Below are 22818 nucleotides of genomic sequence, written 5' to 3'. Positions count from 1 at the left end.
GTACTGCTCGATGCAAAGGTTCTTGCAGTCGTCCATCGGATACTTTCATTGTACAGTTTTCTAATTAAGTAAGACAAGTAATGATGTTAATGTTGTACTAAGACTTATTATTGCTTATCATTAATAATGGTAATAGGACTGAGTGGAGTCCAATTCGGTCTGAAATCATACGAGTGATAAACAAAATCGGACGACCGCGAAGCAGGAGTCCGATTTGTTTAACACAAGTATGATTACAGACAGAATTGGACGACACGAAGTCCTGTTACCAATTAATCAAAACTATAACAAAATTTGAGAAAGAAACTAACCTTCGGTTGAATAGTTAGACCTCTTTATGAATACTGAAAAACATAACTACTCAACAAATGCAACAACAACAGCTCGCGCAAAATGACGCGTACTGTCCAATTACACAGGCATGACGCGTAAACTGTCCTATTACACTGTCCAATTACAAGCATGACGCGTACACTGTCCTATTAGAGTTTAAATCGGGCTGCTGATAGCCAATCACGTTCGATAATTTTGTTATAGTTTTGATTAAGATAGATATAGAACTGATAAGAATTTTTTAACTCCTTTCAGTAGATTACAAATAACCCACGATTGGTAACACGTGGTCATTTTATTACTCTTGGCCGCACGAAAGCGCCAGTAACAGCTAAGTGTAATGTCCACATTAAACATCGTATTGTGTTGTGTTTTATAGCTTTTCAGCTTTTATAGCTGCCACTTTTGAACTAAGTGTGTATCTATGTTTGTTGTATGTAGCCGGTGCGAAGCGCGGGAAACCGTACCGGCTACCGACGAAATTAGTGCTGGGGGTAACCCTACGATGGACTAGCATGCCATAGACAGGCATAAACCAAGCCCCCGCGTTAGAAATACTCCTTGGCACTTAATGCTATGGAAAACCAAAATAGGCTCCGACCTGATGGGCCTTTGGGCCCGAAGCAGATGGGCCCAAACGCAAACTTTTTCAGGAATACTTGTCAAAAACAAAAGTATATTGAATTCCCTGTCTGACGATTTTAGAACTGCCGCCACTGTAACATACTTTAGTCGTTTTGTCTGAAAATAAGGTCTTTTATATAGTGTGTAGGTTTTCTTAATGCTTTTAGCTGCAATTTTTTGTTTAATTATGTCATCCACTTTATTTATTTATTTATTTATTTATTTATTTGTATTTTGTTCGTGTTTGTTTATTCATTTATTTATTTATTTATCTATTTATTTCAGTAGTGATTTATTTATTTATTTATTTATTTCATTAGTAAGTTATTTATTTTCTTTAACCGGAGACACTACCATTTTTGCTACACTAAAACCACAGGACGCCCAGACGTTGTTTGTGATCTACGTACGTGACAATATTGCGTTACGTTTTGAGCCATTTAAGAGAATGCGTGTGAATGGTTCGAAAATCGCTCTAAAGTTCAACTTGTAGTAAATGATTTAAATAAAAGTAGCTTTCCTTACCCTGCGCTTGTGTTATTTTGATGTCTCTGAGGTGGCTGAGTCGTTCTAAAGCCATTTAGACGATTAAAACTTGGCTTGAAATCATAAATGTGTCTAAAACTGACTTGAGCTTTAAAACGTTTTTGTTTCAAGTTCTCATAAACACCAAATTTGACCTTTTGATCAAGTCAGTTTTAGGCAAATGTTTAAGTTTATGAACAATCTATTGTATCTATTATGGTCTAATTTTAAAATTGACACAATCTGGTATTCTAATTACCTTTCTTTTCTATTCAACAACACTTTTAAGGTCAGTTTAGTATAATAGAGGGGCGTAGGTAGGATTTTTCAAAGGGCAGTCACACTCACTATGTTACACCCAGGGTAAGTAACAGATTGTCACGTCGACATCCACGTTGTGTTTTGCTAGAAGTGAAATGTTTTGTATGTGCAGTCAGAGTCGGGATTTTCGATAACCTTTTTTTTTTTTTTTTTTTTTTTTTGAACAGTATTAAAATGTTTAGCTGGAGGACGTGAGCGGAAAGGCGCAAACATGAGTACTTCAGGCACGAACTCAAGGAAAGTCATGCTTGCCTGGCTAGATTTGCTTTGTTTTAAAAGTCTGTTGTAGAAGCAAAGCACGATTAAGCTAATCCAGGATTAGCCCAAAATTTTAACTTCAGTTTAGACACTCTTAGTGAGATTCTCTTTTCATATATATATACTTTTTCTTTTGCTTTTTGAGCACTGACTTGAAAGTTCGCTAAATGCCAAACTCCATAACTCCATAACTAAAAACTAATAAAAATTTAGCAGTAAAAAGCAATTTATACAAGATAAATTAATACCTCGAGTTACTTTTTATTTTGGGTAAGTGTCAATCGGATTTCAAACAACTGTGCCAAGTACTGTTGATTCATACTAAATCCTTTAATTTGCGTGTTGAGGGGGTCAGAAATTGTGAATTCGTTATTGGGGTCTTTTGGGAGATCAAAATTTAATTTGTCACATGCTGTACATGCAATGCATGCTGTCAAAACTCGCATTTGCCGAAAGTTAGGAAAACATTGTAATTGAAATGAAAATTAATCTTTCGTGTTTTAAATTCAAATTGTTCAAAGTTTGTTACTTATTTCAAATATAAGTAAAACTTTTACAATGCTTTGTTGAGCCACTGTACTGTTATAAGACAAGCTGCAAATAAGTAATTTTAAGTGCAAACGTTTCGCAGCCAAAATTTCTACGAGCCATCTTGCTTTATCAAGACCTTTAATGGTTTTTTATCTTTCATTCTTAACAAATTTGACCATTGGTGTTTTCATTTTGAAAAATGTTTATATACGTTAACCCAAAATGTCTTATCTACCTTAATTGGCTGTTCCCGTTAATTCGAGTCCCAGATTGGTGGGGGGTGGAAAGGTAATCATTTTAGTTTATGTCTTGCGCAAGCTCAATTCCACCTGTTAGTTAGTTAAGAAAGGAAAATTACCGAGACCACGGTAGATCATGATCGTTTTTATTTGGCGGCTATATTCGGACACCACTGTACAATACAAGACACGGTAAGGTACTGTCTCTAGCTATATATTGTTAGAGTGCAAACGTTTCGCAGCCAAAATTTCTACGAGCCATCTTGCTTTATCAAGACCTTTAATGGTTTTTTATCTTTCATTCTTAACAAATTTGACCATTGGTGTTTTCATTTTGAAAAATGTTTATATACGTTAACCCAAAATGTCTTATCTACCTTAATTGGCTGTTCCCGTTAATTCGAGTCCCAGATTGGTGGGGGGTGGAAAGGTAATCATTTTAGTTTATGTCTTGCGCAAGCTCAATTCCACCTGTTAGTTAGTTAAGAAAGGAAAATTACCGAGACCACGGTAGATCATGATCGTTTTTATTTGGCGGCTATATTCGGACACCACTGTACAATACAAGACACGGTAAGGTACTGTCTCTAGCTATATATTGTTAGACATTTTAAACTATCCTAAGTGTCATTGTCTGGAAGATTCAGACTTTGGCCGTCCACCGTACCACACCGATTACGCTGAAATTTGGCATGCAGTTTGGTTTTAGGGTCCTAACTAGTAGGCATCCGTCAATCCCATCGGATTATGGAATAAGTTAGTTAGGGTCCTAACTACCAAATGGATATTAAAAAGCCGTTTCAATTCTTTTTACTCTGGAAAATATCGAAAATGCCGTTTTAAAGCGTCCGAAAAGGCCCGCCAACATGGCGGATCCAAGGTGTTCTTGTTTCTTCGACACTGAACCGGCCGTCACAGTTTTCTAGATCACACTTGGTACAGTTATTAACAACTATCTTTCTTCTATCAATTTATCAAAATAAAATAGATCCGGCAAATGCTAAGTTCGAATGATCAACGGCCAAAAAATTCGAAGGTGTGTTAATGATGTTTTGAACAGTCCCAAATTTACTACAAAATTAAAGGCTTATAAATCCACTGTTATCTCGATTAAGAACTAGCCATTTTCCATGAACAAAGCTTCTTCATTGGTGAATTGATTCTATTAATAAAAAAATTAGGGAAATGTAACCGTCTAGAATAAAAAATTATAGAAGCTGTAGTAAATTAGTCATTTCAGCTCGTTTACAGCCGGCATAATCGAAAGAATCATGAAAGGGTTTCCGTCGTTTAAAAAAGTATTGTCCATTTTTTGTCTGCTTATCTTAAAAAAAATACATGCCCTTTACCAAAAAGATGGCGATTAAGAGAAGTACGATAGTTTTCTCCAAATTTTCACCTCGGAAACTTTGTTGTCGAGACTACGCTGTTTTAATTTAATATTCACTCACAAGAATTACTGTTGCTCGCATTTCCAAATCACAGTTTAAGAAATTGCCCATTCCGTAACAAAGTCATTCTTAGACATTCTTATTCTTAGGCCATTTAAACTTCGATAAAAATAAAAAACACCCTGCAGTAAAATAGTATACGAAAAGTTAAGCTCTTAAAATCAAAACTTTTTTCCGACATGCGTTGTCTTGTCATGTTTGTCACCGCAGTGTGTTTTTTTATTGGAGTCATTCTGATTTTTTTGTAAAAATTACTAGGAATGCAAGCATGTCATAGTAAGGATTAAAATTCGTGAAAATACCTATCGGACATAATTTCAACTTTTCATGTTACCCAGCTGTTTTCTCGACTCTGCAAATTAAGGCAGTCTAAGGGCCAATTCGCACGTCTAGCGGACAAGTTTGAAATGTCATGACATTTTTGACAAAAACAAAATTGTCGCGACAAGTCAGAGACATTTTGAAGAGAATAAAAGGTGAAATTATTAGTACAATAGCTTTGCAAGTGCTTCTGGCATCCCTGTACATTTCTCAGCACGGCCGTCTTGGGCAAACATCAAATATGCAGTACCAAGCGGTAAAAAATTCTAAAACAATTCGCATGTAAAGTACACATGTTTTCATGCAGTGGAATAATGAGGTCGTCTCAAGATAACTTTTTCTTTTCTCATTCTTAAATTGGGCAAACACTTTGCTTATAACCATTTTTTGCCTATCGCGGAAAGATTTTGCGGCTGAATTATGACAGTGAAAGCCACATCACGGTGCATACTACCGCAACAATTTGTGAGTGTGTGTTGTTTTTCGGTGCAATTTGGTCCGAACACAATAGCCAATCAACAACGTATTGTTATGTAGCATTACAAAAGGATGAGAATGCGGATTGACAAAATTTGTCCTTGTCCAACAAGTCGTTCGCACTTGTTTTCGCGATTGTTTGACAAAATGTATCGCGCGTGCAACGCGGACCAATCATAAGACAACTGCTTCTTTGTTTTCCTGAATTGTTGGATAGGTTCTAGGTCTCAAGAAACGTATTCGCACTTGTTTTCTGTAACACATTTCTGTGACACATTAATGAAGAAATCTACCGATTGTTTCAAAATTTGTCCGCTAGTGCGAATTGGCCCTAAAGTCACAATCTTTGACTATTCTGATCATTCATTAATTCTTTATATGATCACCAAATGAATAAACTTAATTAATGGAGCGCAATCTATATATACGCGTCGTGCTCAAACGATGTTGATTTCACAGCAGTTTTAATTTTACTCGAGCTTCTGTATCTCTTCGAATTTCATTGCTGATAACGCACATTCTGCCTGGAGGCACAAAACTTCTTTAGGCCAGAAGTAAGGTAGGCGAAAATAGTAAAAAGGAATATTTAAGCGTGGAATGGTTAAAGATAGGCATTTTAGAATACTTTAATTGCCATATTCGCGAAAACAGCCGGATAACACGAAAAGATGAAATTATGTCTGACAGGTATTTTCACGAGTTCCAACTATAACATGCTTGCATTTCTAGTCATTTTTGTAGAAAAATTAAAAATGACTTCGTTACGGACTGGGCAATATCCTAAACGGTGATTTGGAAAATGCGAGCAACAGTAATTCTTGTGTGCGCGGTATATAATGAAACGAATATTGAATTACATCAGCGTAGTTTGGACGACAAATCTTTAACTATTCTGATCATCAATCAATTTTTTATATCATTACCAAATGAATAAACTTGATTAACGGAGCGCAATCTATGTATACGCGTCGAGCTCAAACGAAGTTGATTTCACAGCAGTTTTAATTTTACTCGAGCTTCTGTATCTCTTCAACTTTCATTGCTGATAACGCGCATTCTGCCTGGAGGCACAAAACTTCTTTAGGCCAGAGGGTAGGCGAAAATAGATAGAGGAATCTTTAAGCGTGGGACCGTTCAAGATAGGCATTTTAGAAGACCTTAATTTGCATATCTGTGAAAACAGCCGAATAACAAGACAAATTGAAATTATGTATGACAGGTATTTTCACGAGTTTTAATCCGCACTATGACATGCTTGCATTCCTAGTGATTTTTGAAGAAAAAGTAAGAATGACTGCTACGGAATGGGCAATTTTCTAAACTGTGATTTGGAAAATGCGAGCAACAGTAATTCTTGTGAGTGGTGTATAATGAAACAAATATTGAATTACAACAGCGTTTTCTCGATAACGAAGTTGTCAATGTGAAAATTTGGAAAACAAATTGTATTTGTTTTAATCGCCAGTTTTTGGCAAAGAGCATGTATTCGTTTAATATAAGCAAAGAAAACATGGACACTACTTATTTAAACGACGGAAACCCTTTCATGTTTCTTGCGATTATGCCGGATGTAAAAGAGCTGAACTGGCTAATTTACTAGAGCTTCTATATTTTTTTCTTTTATTCTAGAGTGTTACATTTCCGCAATGTTTTTATTTATGGCATCAATTCCCCAATGAACAAGCCTTGGAAATTGGCTAGTTCTAAATCGAGATATCAGTGGAGTTATAAGCCTTTAATTTTGTAGAAAATTTGGGACTGTTCAAAACATCATTAACATACCTTCGATCATTCAAACTTAACGTTTGCCGGATCTATTTTGATAAATTGAAAGAAGAAAGATAGTTCTTTATAAAAGTACCAAGCATCATCGAGAAATTGTGACGGCAGGTTCAGCGTCGAAGTAACAAAAACATCTTCGATCTGCCAAGTTGGTGGGCCGCCAAGGACCTTTCAAATCGGCCTTTTCGATATTTTCCAAAGTAAAAAGAATTGAACTTTTTAATATCCATTTGGTAGTAACTGTTAGGACCCTAAAACAAAACTGCATGTCAAATTTCAGAGAAATCGGTGAAGTACGTTGGCCTCGAACTTTTAAAATAGCTCGGAAATTATAGAGTATCACTCTTAAACATTTATCTTTTAAGATTAATCACGCTCAAAGTTGACTCAGGTGCAAATACACTCAAGAAGAAAACATCGTTACAGGTCTGTCTGGTTTGAAGAGGCCGAGATAATATAATGATTAAAAAAGCTTCTTAAATTTTAGTAAAATGACTGCTGCTCCGCTAACTGCATCACCAAATATTTGGTCTACTTGGTAATTATTTTTAAGTATACGGTGGAGACCTTGAAAATTGATTTTTCAAGGCGCAAAATTTCAAACTTCAAGTTCCTTAAAGTCAAATTGTTATTTGAGAGCATTATGTTAACTTTCTGACATTTTGGGGAATTTTCATTCTTTTTTTTTTCTGATCAACCCAAACGGCTCCATATCAAGGAAATTTCTTTTGATAATAATTATGTAACACTCATTTTATAGTTTCAAAACTCTAAGCAGTAATGCAGAACTCGAGAAAGCACGGGTTCAATGAAGAGCTCTTTGGTGGACAGCCTCCTAAATTTATGCATTTGCTGAAACAACAAATTGATTTTTGGTATAACTAGGAAGCCATGTAAAATTTAGAGAAAATACTGGCAAACGTGAGCTAAATTTGTGTTTAAAAATCAAAAAATTAAACCCGCTTTCTGTTCAAAGAATATACTAGGGTGAAAGGCAACCGCTGCAAAGGTGCCAAATTTTCGAAGATAAACCTACCAAAATGTCTCCGCCTTCGGCCGGCTTTTCGCAACGGAAACATTGCATCTTACCAATTCACTAACATTTTCGGCACTTCGACGTTAATCTAAAGAGTCGCAAAAGCCCAATTACACTATATATCCAATTTTGAAATAAAGAAAAAAATCTGCCTGGCACAATATGGGAAACATAAATATTGAAATGGGACGATGTGAAGCAAGAAATATACCTTTCAAATTGTATATATTTTAATTAATTTAGATTTTAAGTTTTTAATTTCGTGAAATAACTGTAAACTAGCCGTAAAGCTAAGCTTATTTCACGTTAATAAAGTATCGTATCGTATCGTACCAAATGATCTTCGACACTGATATTTTTTGTCATCAACAAATTGAAAAGAAAACTGGCAAGAAGCGAAGTAGATATAAGCTCAGAAACAACACATTTTTATTACTCTTTAAATTTTAACAACAATAATACAGTCACCAGTTTAAAGTGGAGTAAACTTTAAGATGATGGGCCAGCATGATGCCTTCTCAAGACAAATAGAACTGTTGGTGGCCTGAAAACAGAAAAAAATATATTCTTAAAAGTTAACAATAAGGCTTGTTAATTTTTATCCGTTTATCTTCAAAACATAGCAACAAAGCTGTATTTTAAATATTCTAGAAAGCCTGCGAACTTTTCATCGGTATGAGTAAATACATATCATTTTGTTTGTGATGAAAACTAGTAGAGCTTCCAGTCTTCGCTTGTTGTGCTTTGTAAGCGCTGTAACAAAAACATAGTCTTGGAACAATGTTTTGTCTTTTTGAGAGATGCGATGCTAATTGGTAATGTTTCTAACCTAACTTGAGGCAGTTTCACAAAAATACTCAACTAGTAATAATTGAACAACAGTGGATATTTTTGCGCATTTAAGAATAATTTCGGGGTCACTGGACAGAAGTTCTTTTGACAGTTATTACCCGAACGGTGCGAAGATAAAGAAAAAATTCCATGTTATTCCAAGATATTCCAAGAAATTTTTTCCCATTTTTTTTTTTTGGAGAAAGACATCCGCTTATTCTAGGTAGTCATCTTTTAAGATCTTTCGTAATTTCGTTTACTAAGAAATAAGAAAAATAAGTGGTTAACTCTTGAAGTATTACTGCGGTACATGCATGCCGTCAAAACTGAAATTTGTCAAAACAATTAAGAAATTTTAATTGAAATGCAAATTAATCTGCCATATTTCAAATTGAAATAAAAGGAGTTCAAAAAGATTTTATAATGCTTCGTTGAGCCGTGCTGTACTGCTATTAGACAACCTGCAAATTAGTAATTTTAAATGCAGACGTTTTAGCTGCCAAACAATCTACAAACCATCTTGTTTTTTCTAGACCCCTTGTGGTTTTGAATCTCGCATTCTAAACAAATTTCACCACTAATGTTTTTATTTCGAAAAATATTAAAGAGAGTTAGCAAGTCTCGTTAAAAATACTTAAACACAAATTTCAAAATCTACCTTAAGTGGTTGTTTTCGTATAGTTGAGTACGTTAATTGGTATGAGTGGCGGCAAAGTAATCATTTTAGTTTATGTCTTGCGGCAAACTCAATTCCACCTGTTAGGGCCGTTCCGGAATGAGGTTCGTTCTGCATTCACATGACAGAGTCGACTGGTTCAACCAAAGGCATTTTCACGTGCGCGGTTTTCGCGCGAGATCAAAACAAGATGGCGCATGTTTCGCGCCAACATGTTTTTGTGCCTATTAATGGCCGTATCTGCAATTTTAACGAGTACTTTGACCATAGAGCTGCTACATTGGACTAAATAGTGAATGCTATTACGTTTTTCGCTCTGTATTCAAACTGTGGAGTCCGTATGTGGTTTCATGAGTTGTGATTTCATCCCGGAACGAAATTCGTTCTGCGTTTACATGATACCAGAATGAAATGTCATTCCAGAACGAAAGTTTCATTCCGGAATGAAAACCGGAATGAACTCATTCCGGAATGACTTGACTTTCGTCTCGGTATCATGTAAACAGATACAGAGAAATGTATGGGAATGGAATGAACTCGTTCCGGAATGAAATTCATTCCGGAATCATGTAAACAGGCCCTTAGTTATTTTAAAAAGAAAACTACGAGAGACCAACGGTACATGTAGTTCATTAGACTTCCTGTTTATTTTAGCTGTCGTGTCATTGGAAATTAAAGGGTCACTAAAAGTTTTTTTTTCGCTCTTTCATCCTGGAACAAAATTTAAGAAACCTCTAAATACGACATGAAAAAACATTTGGAATAGGAGTACTCCTATCAGATAATTTTCGACGCTAATATTTAACAATTACCTTACAAACTCGCGCGGAATATCGCCTGATACTTAGCTAACGGGGCCGTAAATTGGTCGAGTTATTGAATAATATTTCTAATATTTCAAGAAGCTAAGGACATGAAACTATCTGAGTTAAAATGTTTTAGGAAACCCACGCATCTTTTCATCAACGTCAGTCGTTTTCACTTTTGTTAATTTAAATCGCTTTTTTCTTCAGCTAAATTCTTCTTCTACAATATATATTTTCTTTTCTAGGGGTGCGATTCCATGGGTACTTGTTCTTATTGAGCTTGTTAACTCGTTGTAAAAAAAAAAACGTTATTTAATTTTCTTACGTTCTAGAATAATACCGGAGTCAGTGGGCACATTTTTTATTATTATTTTAACAAACGGTTCGGACATAAAGACACCCGCTTCTTTCGTAATTAGCGTTGATTAACGTGAGGAAGGCACCTATGTTTATTTTCGTTTTACACGAACAGTATTACAACGACGTCCATCCGAACCTTTTAAGTCTTGAAAAGATGCTTTTTTCAAAAAAAATGGGCAAAGTTTCGACGTTCTACTGCTAAAGATGCTTGCCGTTGAAATTTGAATTTGCCGACAGATAACAGAAATTTGTAACAAAAATGCAAATTAAGTTTTAAATGTTTGAAAATGTCTCAAAAATATTTAAAATTTAGTAAATTGTTTTTATTTTAAGAAGTGCAATTGCAATGCAATGTTAAGCTAGGCAGCACTGCTATTAGACAAGATGAAAAATAGTTATTTTAAGTGCATACGTCTCAGCGTTATTTCTAATTCCCAGGGACGCCCCGTCCATTCTTTTAATTTTAGGATTTAAAATTTCTCTAGAATTAACTCTCTAATTTCCAGATTTTGAAGTTACATAATAGGGAGATCTGTTCTGTAAAACTGCCGAATTTCGCATATAAACCTTCCAAAATGTGGCCGTATTAGGCCGATTAAATTTCCTTTTTGGTAAATGTAACATTGAAAAAGGTGAGATGTCTAACTCTCAAAAACAAGCTGTCGTCACCCTTAAAGATCGTTCGCTTCTAGAAAATTGGCGCCCTATCTCTCTTGTAAACGTAGATACAAGAATTATGACTAAAGCAATTGCATGGAGGATAGAAAATGTTCTACCTGATATAATTCATCAAAATCAGACTGGATATGTAAAAGATCGTTTTATAGGCAAAACAATACGATCTATCTACGATGTTATGGATTTCACTGTAAAGGAAAATATTCCCGGTTTAATGGTTTTTATCGATCTTCAGAAGGCTTTTGATAGTGTTGAATGGGAATTTCTCTTAAAATGTCTTGAAGAATTCAATTTCGGTCCAGAGTTCATTCGCTGGGTTAGAGGTTTTTACAAAGACATAAAAAGCTGAATCATAAACAACGGCTCAACTTCAAACTTCTTCCCACTTGAACGTGGCGTTCGTCGACAGGGAGATCCTTTATCTCCATACCTTTTTGTAATTGCGGTAGAAACGCTAGCAATCGCCATTCGACAGAACCCTGATATCAAAGGTATTGTTATTGGACAAGAGGAAACAAAATTCCTGCAATATGCCGATGATACAACTGCAACATTAGCCGATGTCGATTCAGCAAAATCACTCTTTAAACTGATGGAGCTTTTTCAAAATATTTCTGGCCTCAATATCAATTCCTCAAAAACGGAAGGTATGTGGATCGGTTCGTTTAGAGGAAAAATGGAAGAACCATTCGGCATTAAGTGGCCTAAAACCCCGATCAAAGCTTTAGGAGTTTATTTCACATACGATCCGAAACTTCTAAAGGAGAAGAATTTTATTGAAAGGCTTGACAGTATCAAAAAGCTTATTAATATCTGGTCCTCGAGAGGCCTATCTCTTTATGGAAAAGTAACAATAATCAAACCCTTCTTGATCTCGAAGTTTGTTTATGATTGCTCGATATTACCAACACCAACAGAAGTAGTAAGTGAACTGAATCGATTGCTTTTCAAGTTCCTGTGGAAAGATGTAGATAAAGTAACTCGTGTGTCTGTAATAAACGATTATGAGAGGGGCGACTTAAAAATGATAGATGTTGATTGCATGATTAGATCTTTGAGGTTAGGATGGCTACAGAGAGTATTTAATGATTCAACTGCTACCTGGAAAAGATATTTTCTTTATCTGTTAGAGCACGTTGGGGGCATCTTCTTTCTCATTTGTAACTAAGATGTCAAAGATTTCAATTTATCCTCTCAATTCTACTACGAACTTCTGCAATGGTGGTCAGAACTTCGCGATACCTTTGCTGAAGAAAAGGATTATCAAAACATTATTTGGAACAATAAAGACAAAAAAATCGATAAAAAACCGGTTTATTTCAAAAATTATCGCGAGGCAGGAATCAAGTACACGCATGATCTTCTTTTTGACCGGGATATAAACGTTGCCTTCACTCACTTCTCGAACAAGATTAACAAAACCAATTTTCTTCAGTGGGCAGGCCTCCGACACTCTATACCTTCACAGCTAAGGATTGCGAATGTACCATTGTCAAACCTATCTCCCTCTTTTACATTTGAGAATAACATATTCGATATTAAACAAAAAAGATCAAATGATTACTATTCTCTACTTGTTTCCAGAAAGGCTCAATCCCCCAATATCATCTTCAAATTGCAGAGGGATTTTGATTTCACAATCAACCAAATCAATCAAATCTTCTTATTACCACATTCTGTTGCATTTGAATCTTACGTTAAAGCTCTCCAATATAAAGTTATAAACTCTATTTTTTATACGAATACTAAATTACTTAAAATTGGTTACAGAAGCGATGGTTTGTGTACGTTTTGTAAAACTGAGTCAGAAACCTCAAATCATTTATTTTATAACTGTTCCCACACTAGACAATTCTGGACAGATTTTGCATCATACTGGCACCTACTATCAAAACAGCAAATCCACCTCTCCCTAAAAGATGTTTTATTTGGAATATTTACGGAAAAGTGCCCTTTACTTGAGCTATTAAATTACTTTATAATTATTGGAAAATTGTTCTTGTGGGACTGCAGAAGAAGTCAAACCCTTCCTAAAATCGAGGGGTTTAAAGCCAAAATTAAAATTAAGTATGAAATAGAAAGTAAAATCACAAAAAAAGAATATTTTAATAAAAAATGGATAATTAAACCTATACAATAAATATGTATTATTATTTCAAATGTTACTATCCTTAAGGTTATCTTTGTGCGTGTGTAATAACTTGAGAATTGCAATAGTGAAATGTAATTATCATATTTATTAACTTTATTTTATTTATTTCGTCATTATTTTTTCCTAGTTCTAAAATGTATGTAACTTTACTCTGTATATTTATGTTCTTTTTTGTAAAAATAAAAAATAAAAAAAATGTAACATTGCATATTGCAAGCATACTAAAATTTTCCGACCTTAGACCTTAAGGTAAAAAGTGGCAGAGACCCAAATACGCCATCGAATGAAAAAGAAGAGAAAAAAAAAACTGGTTGACACGATATGAGAAACATATGGAAAAGGGACCATGTTAAGCAAAATAATACACCCTTTAGGAACACTGGTATTTTCTATTATCAACAAATTAATAAGCTACTGGAAATAAGTAAGGTAGAAAAAATCTCAGAGACAATATTTACGAATATTACTATTTTTATTTTAAGAATATAATCTCGTTCCCCATATCATCTTTTCCAGACGAAGGCCTATCACCTGAGAAGACAGGAATAACCTCCACACAGGAAAGACAGTATTTATTTACAATAGAACGCCATTCTACGACGCTGACCCATCAAGCTGAAATGTAAGTAAATAAAAACTAACATGAGAATACAGGTATCTGTTATTTGACTCTGAGGCGCTGAAACTTTTCGACCTCAAACGTCTTGGAAGATCATATCCATGACTAAAACACCACCTACATACGGATACATACGAGTACATACGAGTACATACAGTTATATACGAGTACATACGGATATATACGAGTGCATACGGATATATACGAGTGCATACGGATATATACGAGTGCATACGGATATATACGAGTGCATACGGATATATACGAGTGCATACGGATATATACGAGTACATATGAAAACATACAAAAACAAACGGATACATACGAGTGCATACGAGTACATACGGATACATATATACGAGTACATACGGATACATACGAGTACATACGAGTACATTCGGATACATACGAATACATACGAGTACATACGGATACATACGAATATATACGAGTACATACGAGTACATACGGATACATACGAGTACATACGGATATATACGAGGGAGCAGGGATGGCGCAGTGGTGATAGCGCTTGCCTACCACCAATGTGGTCCGGGTTCGATTCCAGTCCGGTGCCATATGTGGGTTGAGTTTGTTGTTGGTTCTCGTCCTTGCTCCGAGGGTTTTTCTTCGGGTTCTCCGGTTTTCCTCCCTCCACAAAAACCAACACACCAAATTCCAATTCGATCTTCAATGCATGTACACGTCTCAACGAGCTCTAAGCTCTTCGGTGTTACGTGGGTTAATAAATTACATTTTTTTTTTTTTTTACGAGTACATACGGATACATACGAATATATACGAATGCATACGGATACGTGCGAGTACATACGGATACATACGATGTAAATACAAGTAAAAAATGTCGAATAAAACAATCAGTTAATAAAAAGATCTATTTCATGCTTTATCACATATGTGTTTGTCTGGTATGTATTAGTGTGTAATCTGACTTGTATCATACCCGTCTGTATCCGTATGTACTCGTATGTATCCGTCCATTCCTCGTATGTTACTTGTACTACCAGTGCGGTGTTTGAGTCATTAAACAAAGTATCACCTTTGCATACCAGGGAGAAATTACATGCCTGTCTCCGTAAGGCAATCATTCCTTTGTTCGTAACTGCTGGATTCGTTATTGTGGTTACCACTGGCGCTTGCAGTGATGGGAAATGCTCTGCTACATCTCGCTTCGTCATTGGAGAGAACATGGCCGATGGTTTTAGCCTGATTGGGCATGTGTTCGCAAATGTTTCTGTGGTAGGAGCGCTGAATTGCTATCAAATATGTCAACCAAATTGTCGGTGCATCTCGTTCAACTTCCTGACAAACGTAAAACAAGACAACTGTCAGCTGAATGAAGAAAACAGACATCTAAAGCCCAGTGCGTTGGTGCCAATGAAAGGCTCGCAGTACTATGACGTGGTTATAACCTACGGTGTTAAGGTAGGAAGAGAATTCCTGAAGCTTGGGGGAGGGGGTGGGGGGTGAGAGTGGACTCACCGATAGAAGCTGTAAGAGATTTTTTTTGTCTGAAAAAAGAGCATGCATTCGGGCCGCATAAGCGCACTATAAGGTAAGCATTTCAAGAAATGGGCTCAAAAATCTCACCAAACATTTTAAGGAGTACACACCACCACTCCCCACTCCGATAATTCAACCTGACTGAATTCCATCCTCATGAGATTTGTATTTTCAGAGATTATTACACAACGTAGGAATTACGTCACGATCCCCACACAACCACCATCTTGGATTTTCTAATTATTTCTACAATGATGTAAGAGAACAACCAAAACTGACTCAGATAAAGTCAAACTTATGAAAGTTTGCTAAAATTATTTTTAAAATGTAATCGTTACTATCACAAAGTTATAAATTTTATTAACAAAGACAAGGTTCAAAATTAAAAAAAAAACATGCCAGTTCTTCCCGACAAAAAGCCGAAAGGGGAACATTGACCGAACCATATTATTTCCCGTTTTTTTATGTTACGTGACTTAGTTGCCAAGCTCTCGCTTTTTTCAGATTGACTGCCAAAGTTTTAATGCGTTTTGCATAATATCGAAACAACTTATTCATTTGTTAACTTATTAATAAGTGCGTGCTGGCAGATTTCTCGATTCCCTACTCAACTCCGGTCTGAATAATTATTGTTGATCCTTCAGTGTTTAGTGTCAAATGTCTCCTCAAAAACCACAAATTGCTGACTACACTGAATTATAAGAAAGCAACTATCAACAGCCAAATGGAATTCTATCAACTAGTTCTTCAAGAAATGTAAAGAGAGCCATAGGGAGCATTTGTATGTTGTCATACTCATAAGGTGTAAATATTTTCTTCTCTGAGCCAGACAGGAACCTCATGGTCTCCTTGTACCCAGTGTATCAACCGCTGTTGCAGTGATCAGCCATGTCTTAATGGAGGAACATGTCGGGAAAACTGTGAGGCAGCTGGTAAAAGATTCATCTGTGATTGTCCTGCAGGATTTGTTGGCCAGTTGTGTGAGAAGAGAGGTATGATACTGCTTAAATGTTGACTAAAAGACGTTTCTTTTTCCATCATGACAAAACTAGTGTAAGAATCAAGACAGTGCATGAGTAGAATGTTAGTCATCCTACAAGGGTGAAATAAAGTTTAAACAATATTTTATTTTAGGAATGTATGAGTTTGATCAGATGATTCCATTATGTTGCAAATTAAGCTGAAATTGCAATTATAAGGAGTACATCAACTTTGATTCACGGATTTTCCAAGGGAATAAAATCTGTAGCTAAATAATACATACATGATAATACTTGTATGACAGAAACTCTTGTTAAATCAGCTTATGGTCTCTTGGTGTAGTTATTGTAAGTGCTTTAAGTCAGTAATCTAAACTGCCCAAGGAGTTAGACTAGTTTTTTGTCTTTTTTTTATTTATTTACCCAATTTAGCCGAAAAAACTGAATGAAAAATGCCTTTAATAACAAACGTTCTCTTATGGCCATGTTTATTAGCGATTTATGTGGCAAACATAACGCATGAGATAGAATCGAAGCTAAAGAAGATATCAATGGCTGTCGCTAATAGTCCCTAAGTGAAGCACGTGTGGTAAGGTAAGGTCTTTTACGCCCACATGGAGGGGAGAGGTAAATAGGTTGACGAATCGACGGATTTCTGCCTTTAAAGGCGCACGGACTGCGGATTTTTCCGATACATTGAGCAGATTCGCAGATTTTGAAAATACAGCGGATCGCGCCGGGGATTTGCTGAGAGTTTTGGCACAGAGTTATGACTCTTCATGACATGGCGTTTGGTTGGTTGATACTTAACGAAGTTCGGATCAGTTTGCTCGATCGTTCTCGGCGTCTTGGCGAAAGTTTCGCAGGAAAAACCATTGAAACGAAACTTTTGAAATATTGGCATAAACCAAAACAACAACAACAACGATAATTATACATTGTAGTCATTAGCTGTCTTCGTATTGGCTAAGAGCCTACAGCTAATTCTGGAAATCCGTGCAACCTACAGATTAGTGAATAATCTGCTAGCGGATTTTCACTAATCTGTAGGTTGCGCGCGCAAAGCATGTTTTCCAAGAGCAATGTAGCAGGCATCTGGCGGCAAAGGAAATTCATAGTTCGTCGATTCGCCTTTTCAACCGATGGACCATAAAGACTCGGAAAACACAAAATGATTGACAAAAAATTGAGAAGGAACTATTCCACAAAATACTTTGAGGAAAAAGCAGAACGACAAGCAGGAATTGGAACAAGTGTTAAAACAGGTTGAAATCGTTTGCCATTTTTTTCTTTACCAAAAAAAAAACAATGTATAATAAAACAATTATTAGATTCAGTTTTTGTGACATCCGGAATAATCAAGGTATCGGTAAGTGTTATCAGCCTCAGCCTTCGGCTTCGGCTGATAACATTTACCCCGACCTCGATTATTCCGGATATCACAAAAACCTCATCCAATAATTGTTTGTAATTGTCCGTCACAGGAAAACTATAACAGTACTATAACTTACAATTTTTTCCAATAATGCGGATTTGAATTTGAGTGAGAAAAGTGGCGGATTGATGGATTTGGCCAAAACTTAGCACCGATCGTCGGATCTGCGTACCGGCGCTTTTTGCAACTTTTAAAAAAAAAAACCTGTAGGCAGGATTCAGAGCTACGCTATTTTTTCATAAGTTTAAGGTGGCTCTGATCCCTACCAACGAAGGTTTTAAACAAAATTCAGATTGGTTATTTTGTCTATTAGAAAAAATATATGTTAAACAAAAACTTACACAGTCTAGTTTTTTTAAGTTTTAAAGCCTTAAACAATTAAAATTAAGGTGTCTTTGACCACTTTGATCGATGCTATGGCAACGAATGTTGACGTAACGTTGGCTTAAATTTGTCCATTGGTAAAACCTTCTCCAAAGTTGCACCAAAAGTTTAACCTCAACATTATGGTGAAGTTGCAATAGAATACCAAAGATGGGAATATATAATTTGTTGCGAAGCATCTTAAAGGGACTGTGTCACGGCTCAGTTAAGTTTATCTATTACGTTTTGCCAAAAACTTGCTATGAAAGTTAATGTTTGCAAAGACATTAATTCTATGAATCTAAATAAAAAAACACCGCTTCATTGCAACCAAATGTGTCTTCTGGGCGTTTTAATTTAAAATTTCAAGCAAACGAGACTAACTTTAAAAAATGTTCAGCCCAACAATATTTTAAAAACCCAAATCGCAATCCTTTTCAATCTTCGTCACTTTTGACCATCCGTACCTTCTTTTTGTATTTGAAGTGTTATTGAAATGTTCCTTCGCTGTTTGAAGAGGTTATTTTTATATTTCACCGAAATTGACAGTTATTTTCTATTACTAAATTTGGCCACAGTCCGTGATACAGTCCCTTTAATTAACACTTGTATTTATTCCATAACCGTCTAGATTGCAAGAGAGCCCTCGGGATGGAAAGCGGTGAAATAACAGACGGGCAAATAAGTGCTTCTTCACAGTACAGTATCAATCATGCCGTAAGCCAAGGGAGACTACACAATCAACCAAATGGGGTTAAAGTTGGATGCTGGGCAGTTGCCACGAATGATATTCATCAATGGCTGCAGGTTGATCTTGGTAATCCAAATACGGTTGTGACAGGTGTAGCGACACAAGGACGTTCTAACGCAGCTGGCAGGGTAACCAAGTACAAGCTACAGTACAGTAACGATGGGGTCACCTTCCAGTACTACAAGGAACAAGGAGACACTGATATGGTAGGTCCGCCAACAATGTTCTCAATTAATAATGGTAATAGGTATCGTGAATAAAAGAATACGCAAATATTGGGTTGATGTCGAATTTATTTTCACTCTTAAAATGCCTACCGCGATAAACGTCAATTAAATTGTCAAATGTGCACTGTGTCGGATGTGCGTTCCAACAGAAACGAATAATAACAAAAATCATTTATAACATTTTCACCACAATAGGACTGCATGGAGTCCGCGTGGAGTGAAAAATCAGAATCACAACAAATTTGGCTTCCTGTTCCAATTAATAAAACTATAACAGAATTTGTTAACCATAACCAAATAAAAACTTAACAGTTCAGTTCCATTCTGTCCTAGATACACGAGAACCCCCCTCCCCCCCCCCCCCCCCAAAGAAAAAACAATGTCCAATTACTTAGATTTGATGCGGAAGAACGCTGAAAAAGAGTAAAGGCCTGTTTAAAAAAAAAAATCACCATTTGTAAATAAACAATTTTATTGAAACAGAAAAATGTCATAACAAGAAAAAATCCTCTTGTTACACATTTTTCTTAGTGAAATTTATTTACTGATGGGGACAAGTCTTGCAACACGCATTGTTTCTTATTTTCTTAGTAAAATCATCTAATAACATACATTTTCTCATAATGTAAGTTATTTAATAACTTACGAACTTATTTTCTTTCGTAGTTTCAGCTATCTACTGGTTAAGATCATCACTATGTGAAGCCGGATAAACTAGTCGGGTGCCCATTAAATATTACAGCAATTAAATCTAGTTGGTCAGGACTTTTTTACAATGTGAAAATACGCCTGGTGTGTACTTAGTACTAAAACACGCATGCGTGCAGTTGAAGCGAGAACACTCCAAGTTGATGTCATTTGTTAAACGGCAAAGGCCATTCAGGCAGTTTAGCAGCAAAGCCTGTAACATAAGAAATGCCTAACATTTTTTCTTATTACTGATGTAGGAATTTGCTGGAAATACAGACCAAGACACTGTCGTTAATCATGACCTTAATCCACCAATCACAGCACGCTATATTCGTTTTCGACCAGTTACTTGGAACCATCACATATCAATGAGAGTAGAACTTTACGGTTGTCAAGGTAACACAGACAGATTTCCCATTATTATTGTTATTGTTATAAAAAAAATTGTTTCAGTGGGAACTGTTTGTCGGTTTTTTCCGCCCAGCTATATGGGTATATGTTTTCCAAAGTTTCCAATTCCCAGTCCCAATTCTTCTAATTTTTGTTTGTGATTCTGAATTCCAGTGACCCAAATCCCATTTTCTCAGTGAACTTTGACCAAATCCTACTTTCTATTCTATCGCTTCAGGCCACTCTTAATTATTTCATTTATTTAAACAATTTGCCCATGTAGGTTAATATAAATTAGCAGACACTCACTCATGTTCTATTGGAAATCCACGAGATCTGATTGGTTCTCCCACTGTTTTGTATTCGCCAAGAAAACGCGATCGCTGCTCTTAAAATTAAAGGGATAATTGTTAGTAATTTGTGGCCTAAAATACATTAAATTGTGAGTTTTGGACTTCAATCCTTTAGAATGTCAGATTGTCTACTAAAACAATTACGAACTACAGTGTACAGAAAACTGACGCTTACTAACAGATTACTGGACGAAACATCCTATAACCCGACCTCCCACAAAGCTACGACTATCAAGATTTTGACAAGACGATCGCACACCGGACGACGAAAAGCGGAAAACAAATACCTTGACCGCGTTTTCCATAAGAAAAACTACAGCACTGACTTTATTAGACTGTTGACAAACTTTACACGAGTCTTATATAATTACAGCCAATAAAATCACAGCTAAACTGACCAATCAACTTTAACGGACCAGACTTGTAACATCATCGACTGACAAAAACTTTTCACTTGACTCTGAAGATGACTTCCGCTCAGGTTGTCGAAATGTCAGTCACCAACAACAGTTCTTTTCAGAAGTACTTTCACTCAGACGATCACACTATACGACTTACTCATACCCCTGGGTTCAACCATTTGCTATAAAACAATAAGACTACTTGCTCTCTTTTTCTATGAGCGATAATTATTTCAGCTGCCCCACGTAGAGTATACGCTCACAGAAAACTCGGTCTCCTAGTCTAATTGTTGAATATGGTAGTTACCCACAAGGCGTATGACCAGAACCCAACCCACATACTGTAGGATAAGTGTTGTAGGATATACCGCAGGATAAAGGACTGTAACATGGAGATTTTACGACCATTTAAAAAAACACCTCAATTACTTACATGTTTTTTTTTTTTTTCAACAGAGATCTGAAAGAAAAGTGGATTGGAAACGACACGAAGGCACAGTATTCCTTTACATTTTCCTGTGACTGAACACGACTTTTTGCATGCTTAGCAAACTTTAAACCTTATCATTATCACCAAAGTCCTGTTTTGTTTTTGTTGTAAAGATCAGATCTTTACAAGTGTATTGAAACCTTATTTTTGGCAATTGTTAAAAATGTTGAAGAAATGGTTATGTACTATTTTGTGAAACCCAAATATTGGTTAAAAATGGAAACCCGCGTTTTCTAGCCTCGTTTAATTTCCTGATGTTTAGGTAAAACGGCGTCATACTTGACAGATTTTAAAAGAACACGACTCGGCAAAAGTGCTTGCGTACGCGTCAACGAAAAACCACTGTTATGGTTCATCCAAGAGCGTTGTTAACGAAGAATCGGAGAAGAAGAGGCACCAGGAATTGCTCCGAGGAAAAATATAAACAACTATGGCTTCGCCGTTTTATCTCGAAATGAGGAAATTTAACGAGGCTAGAAAACGCGAGTTTCCATTTTCAACCAATATTTGGGTTTCAGAAAATATTACATAACCATTTCTCCAACATTTTTAAGACTTTTAACAATTCCCAAAATTAAGGTTTCAATACACTTGTAGAGATCTGATCTTGACAACAAAAACAATACACCTTTTTACTGCTAGTTTTAGAATTTCACCGGAAATAAACATAGGCATACCCGTTAACCCTATTTAGACCGCGCTTTTTTGGACCTGCTTTAAAACCGTTTATCCTATGGCCGCCAAATGATGCAGAGAGTAATTCTGGTTACTGTAGATGCTTGGCTGTCATTATGACGTGAGGTGACGATATTATTACGTCAGATGTAGGATTTTGCTGGCTAAAATAGTATTTTATTAATATTTTCATCGCAGCTGAATGTATGACCACAATTTGTTTGTAGCAACATGTCTGATAGGAGTGTTGTTTCTGAAGAAATGACGTCTTTAGAAATACTCCTTGCCCTTGATGCTATGAAAAACCGAGATAGGCCCCGACCAGGCCTGATAGGCATTTGGGCCCGAATGCACACTTTTATTTTACACTTTTATTACGGAATAGTTCCTTTACTTACTTGTCAAAAACAAAATAATATTAAATTTCCTATTTGACGATTTTAGAACTGCCGCCACTGTAAATGACTTTAGTGGTTTGTCTTGTCTTTTAAATTGGTATGTAGGTTTTCTTATTGGTTT

The 22818-nt window shown here is 36.0% G+C and overlaps 1 protein-coding gene across 4 annotated transcripts; it reads left to right on the top strand.

Annotated features, from left to right (window-relative positions):
* The first annotated feature begins 3319 nt into the window (after positions 1-3319).
* On the top strand, positions 3320-21738 carry LOC144629104 (retinoschisin-like). Of its 4 annotated transcripts, none has more exons than XM_078487293.1 (7): positions 3320-3404; positions 13918-14023; positions 15094-15466; positions 16374-16536; positions 18954-19279; positions 20248-20386; positions 21591-21738. In XM_078487293.1, coding segments are annotated over exons 2-7 (1011 nt in total). In that variant the 5' UTR covers positions 3320-3404; positions 13918-14021; the 3' UTR covers positions 21599-21738. The 4 variants fall into 4 exon arrangements, with proteins under 4 accessions (XP_078343419.1, XP_078343421.1, XP_078343418.1 ...); XM_078487295.1 differs by having other exon boundaries at positions 3321-3409; XM_078487292.1 differs by lacking the exon at positions 3320-3404 and adding an exon at positions 5602-5639.
* Positions 21739-22818: the final 1080 nt, after the last annotated feature.

This window comes from Oculina patagonica, chromosome 10 (assembly GCF_052425735.1).
Source record: "Oculina patagonica isolate OP01 chromosome 10, crgOcupat, whole genome shotgun sequence".
Taxonomy (NCBI): Eukaryota; Metazoa; Cnidaria; class Anthozoa; order Scleractinia; family Oculinidae; genus Oculina; species Oculina patagonica.
Note: the sequence above shows the minus strand (reverse complement) of the source record. Positions and strands in the feature narration are given on the sequence as shown.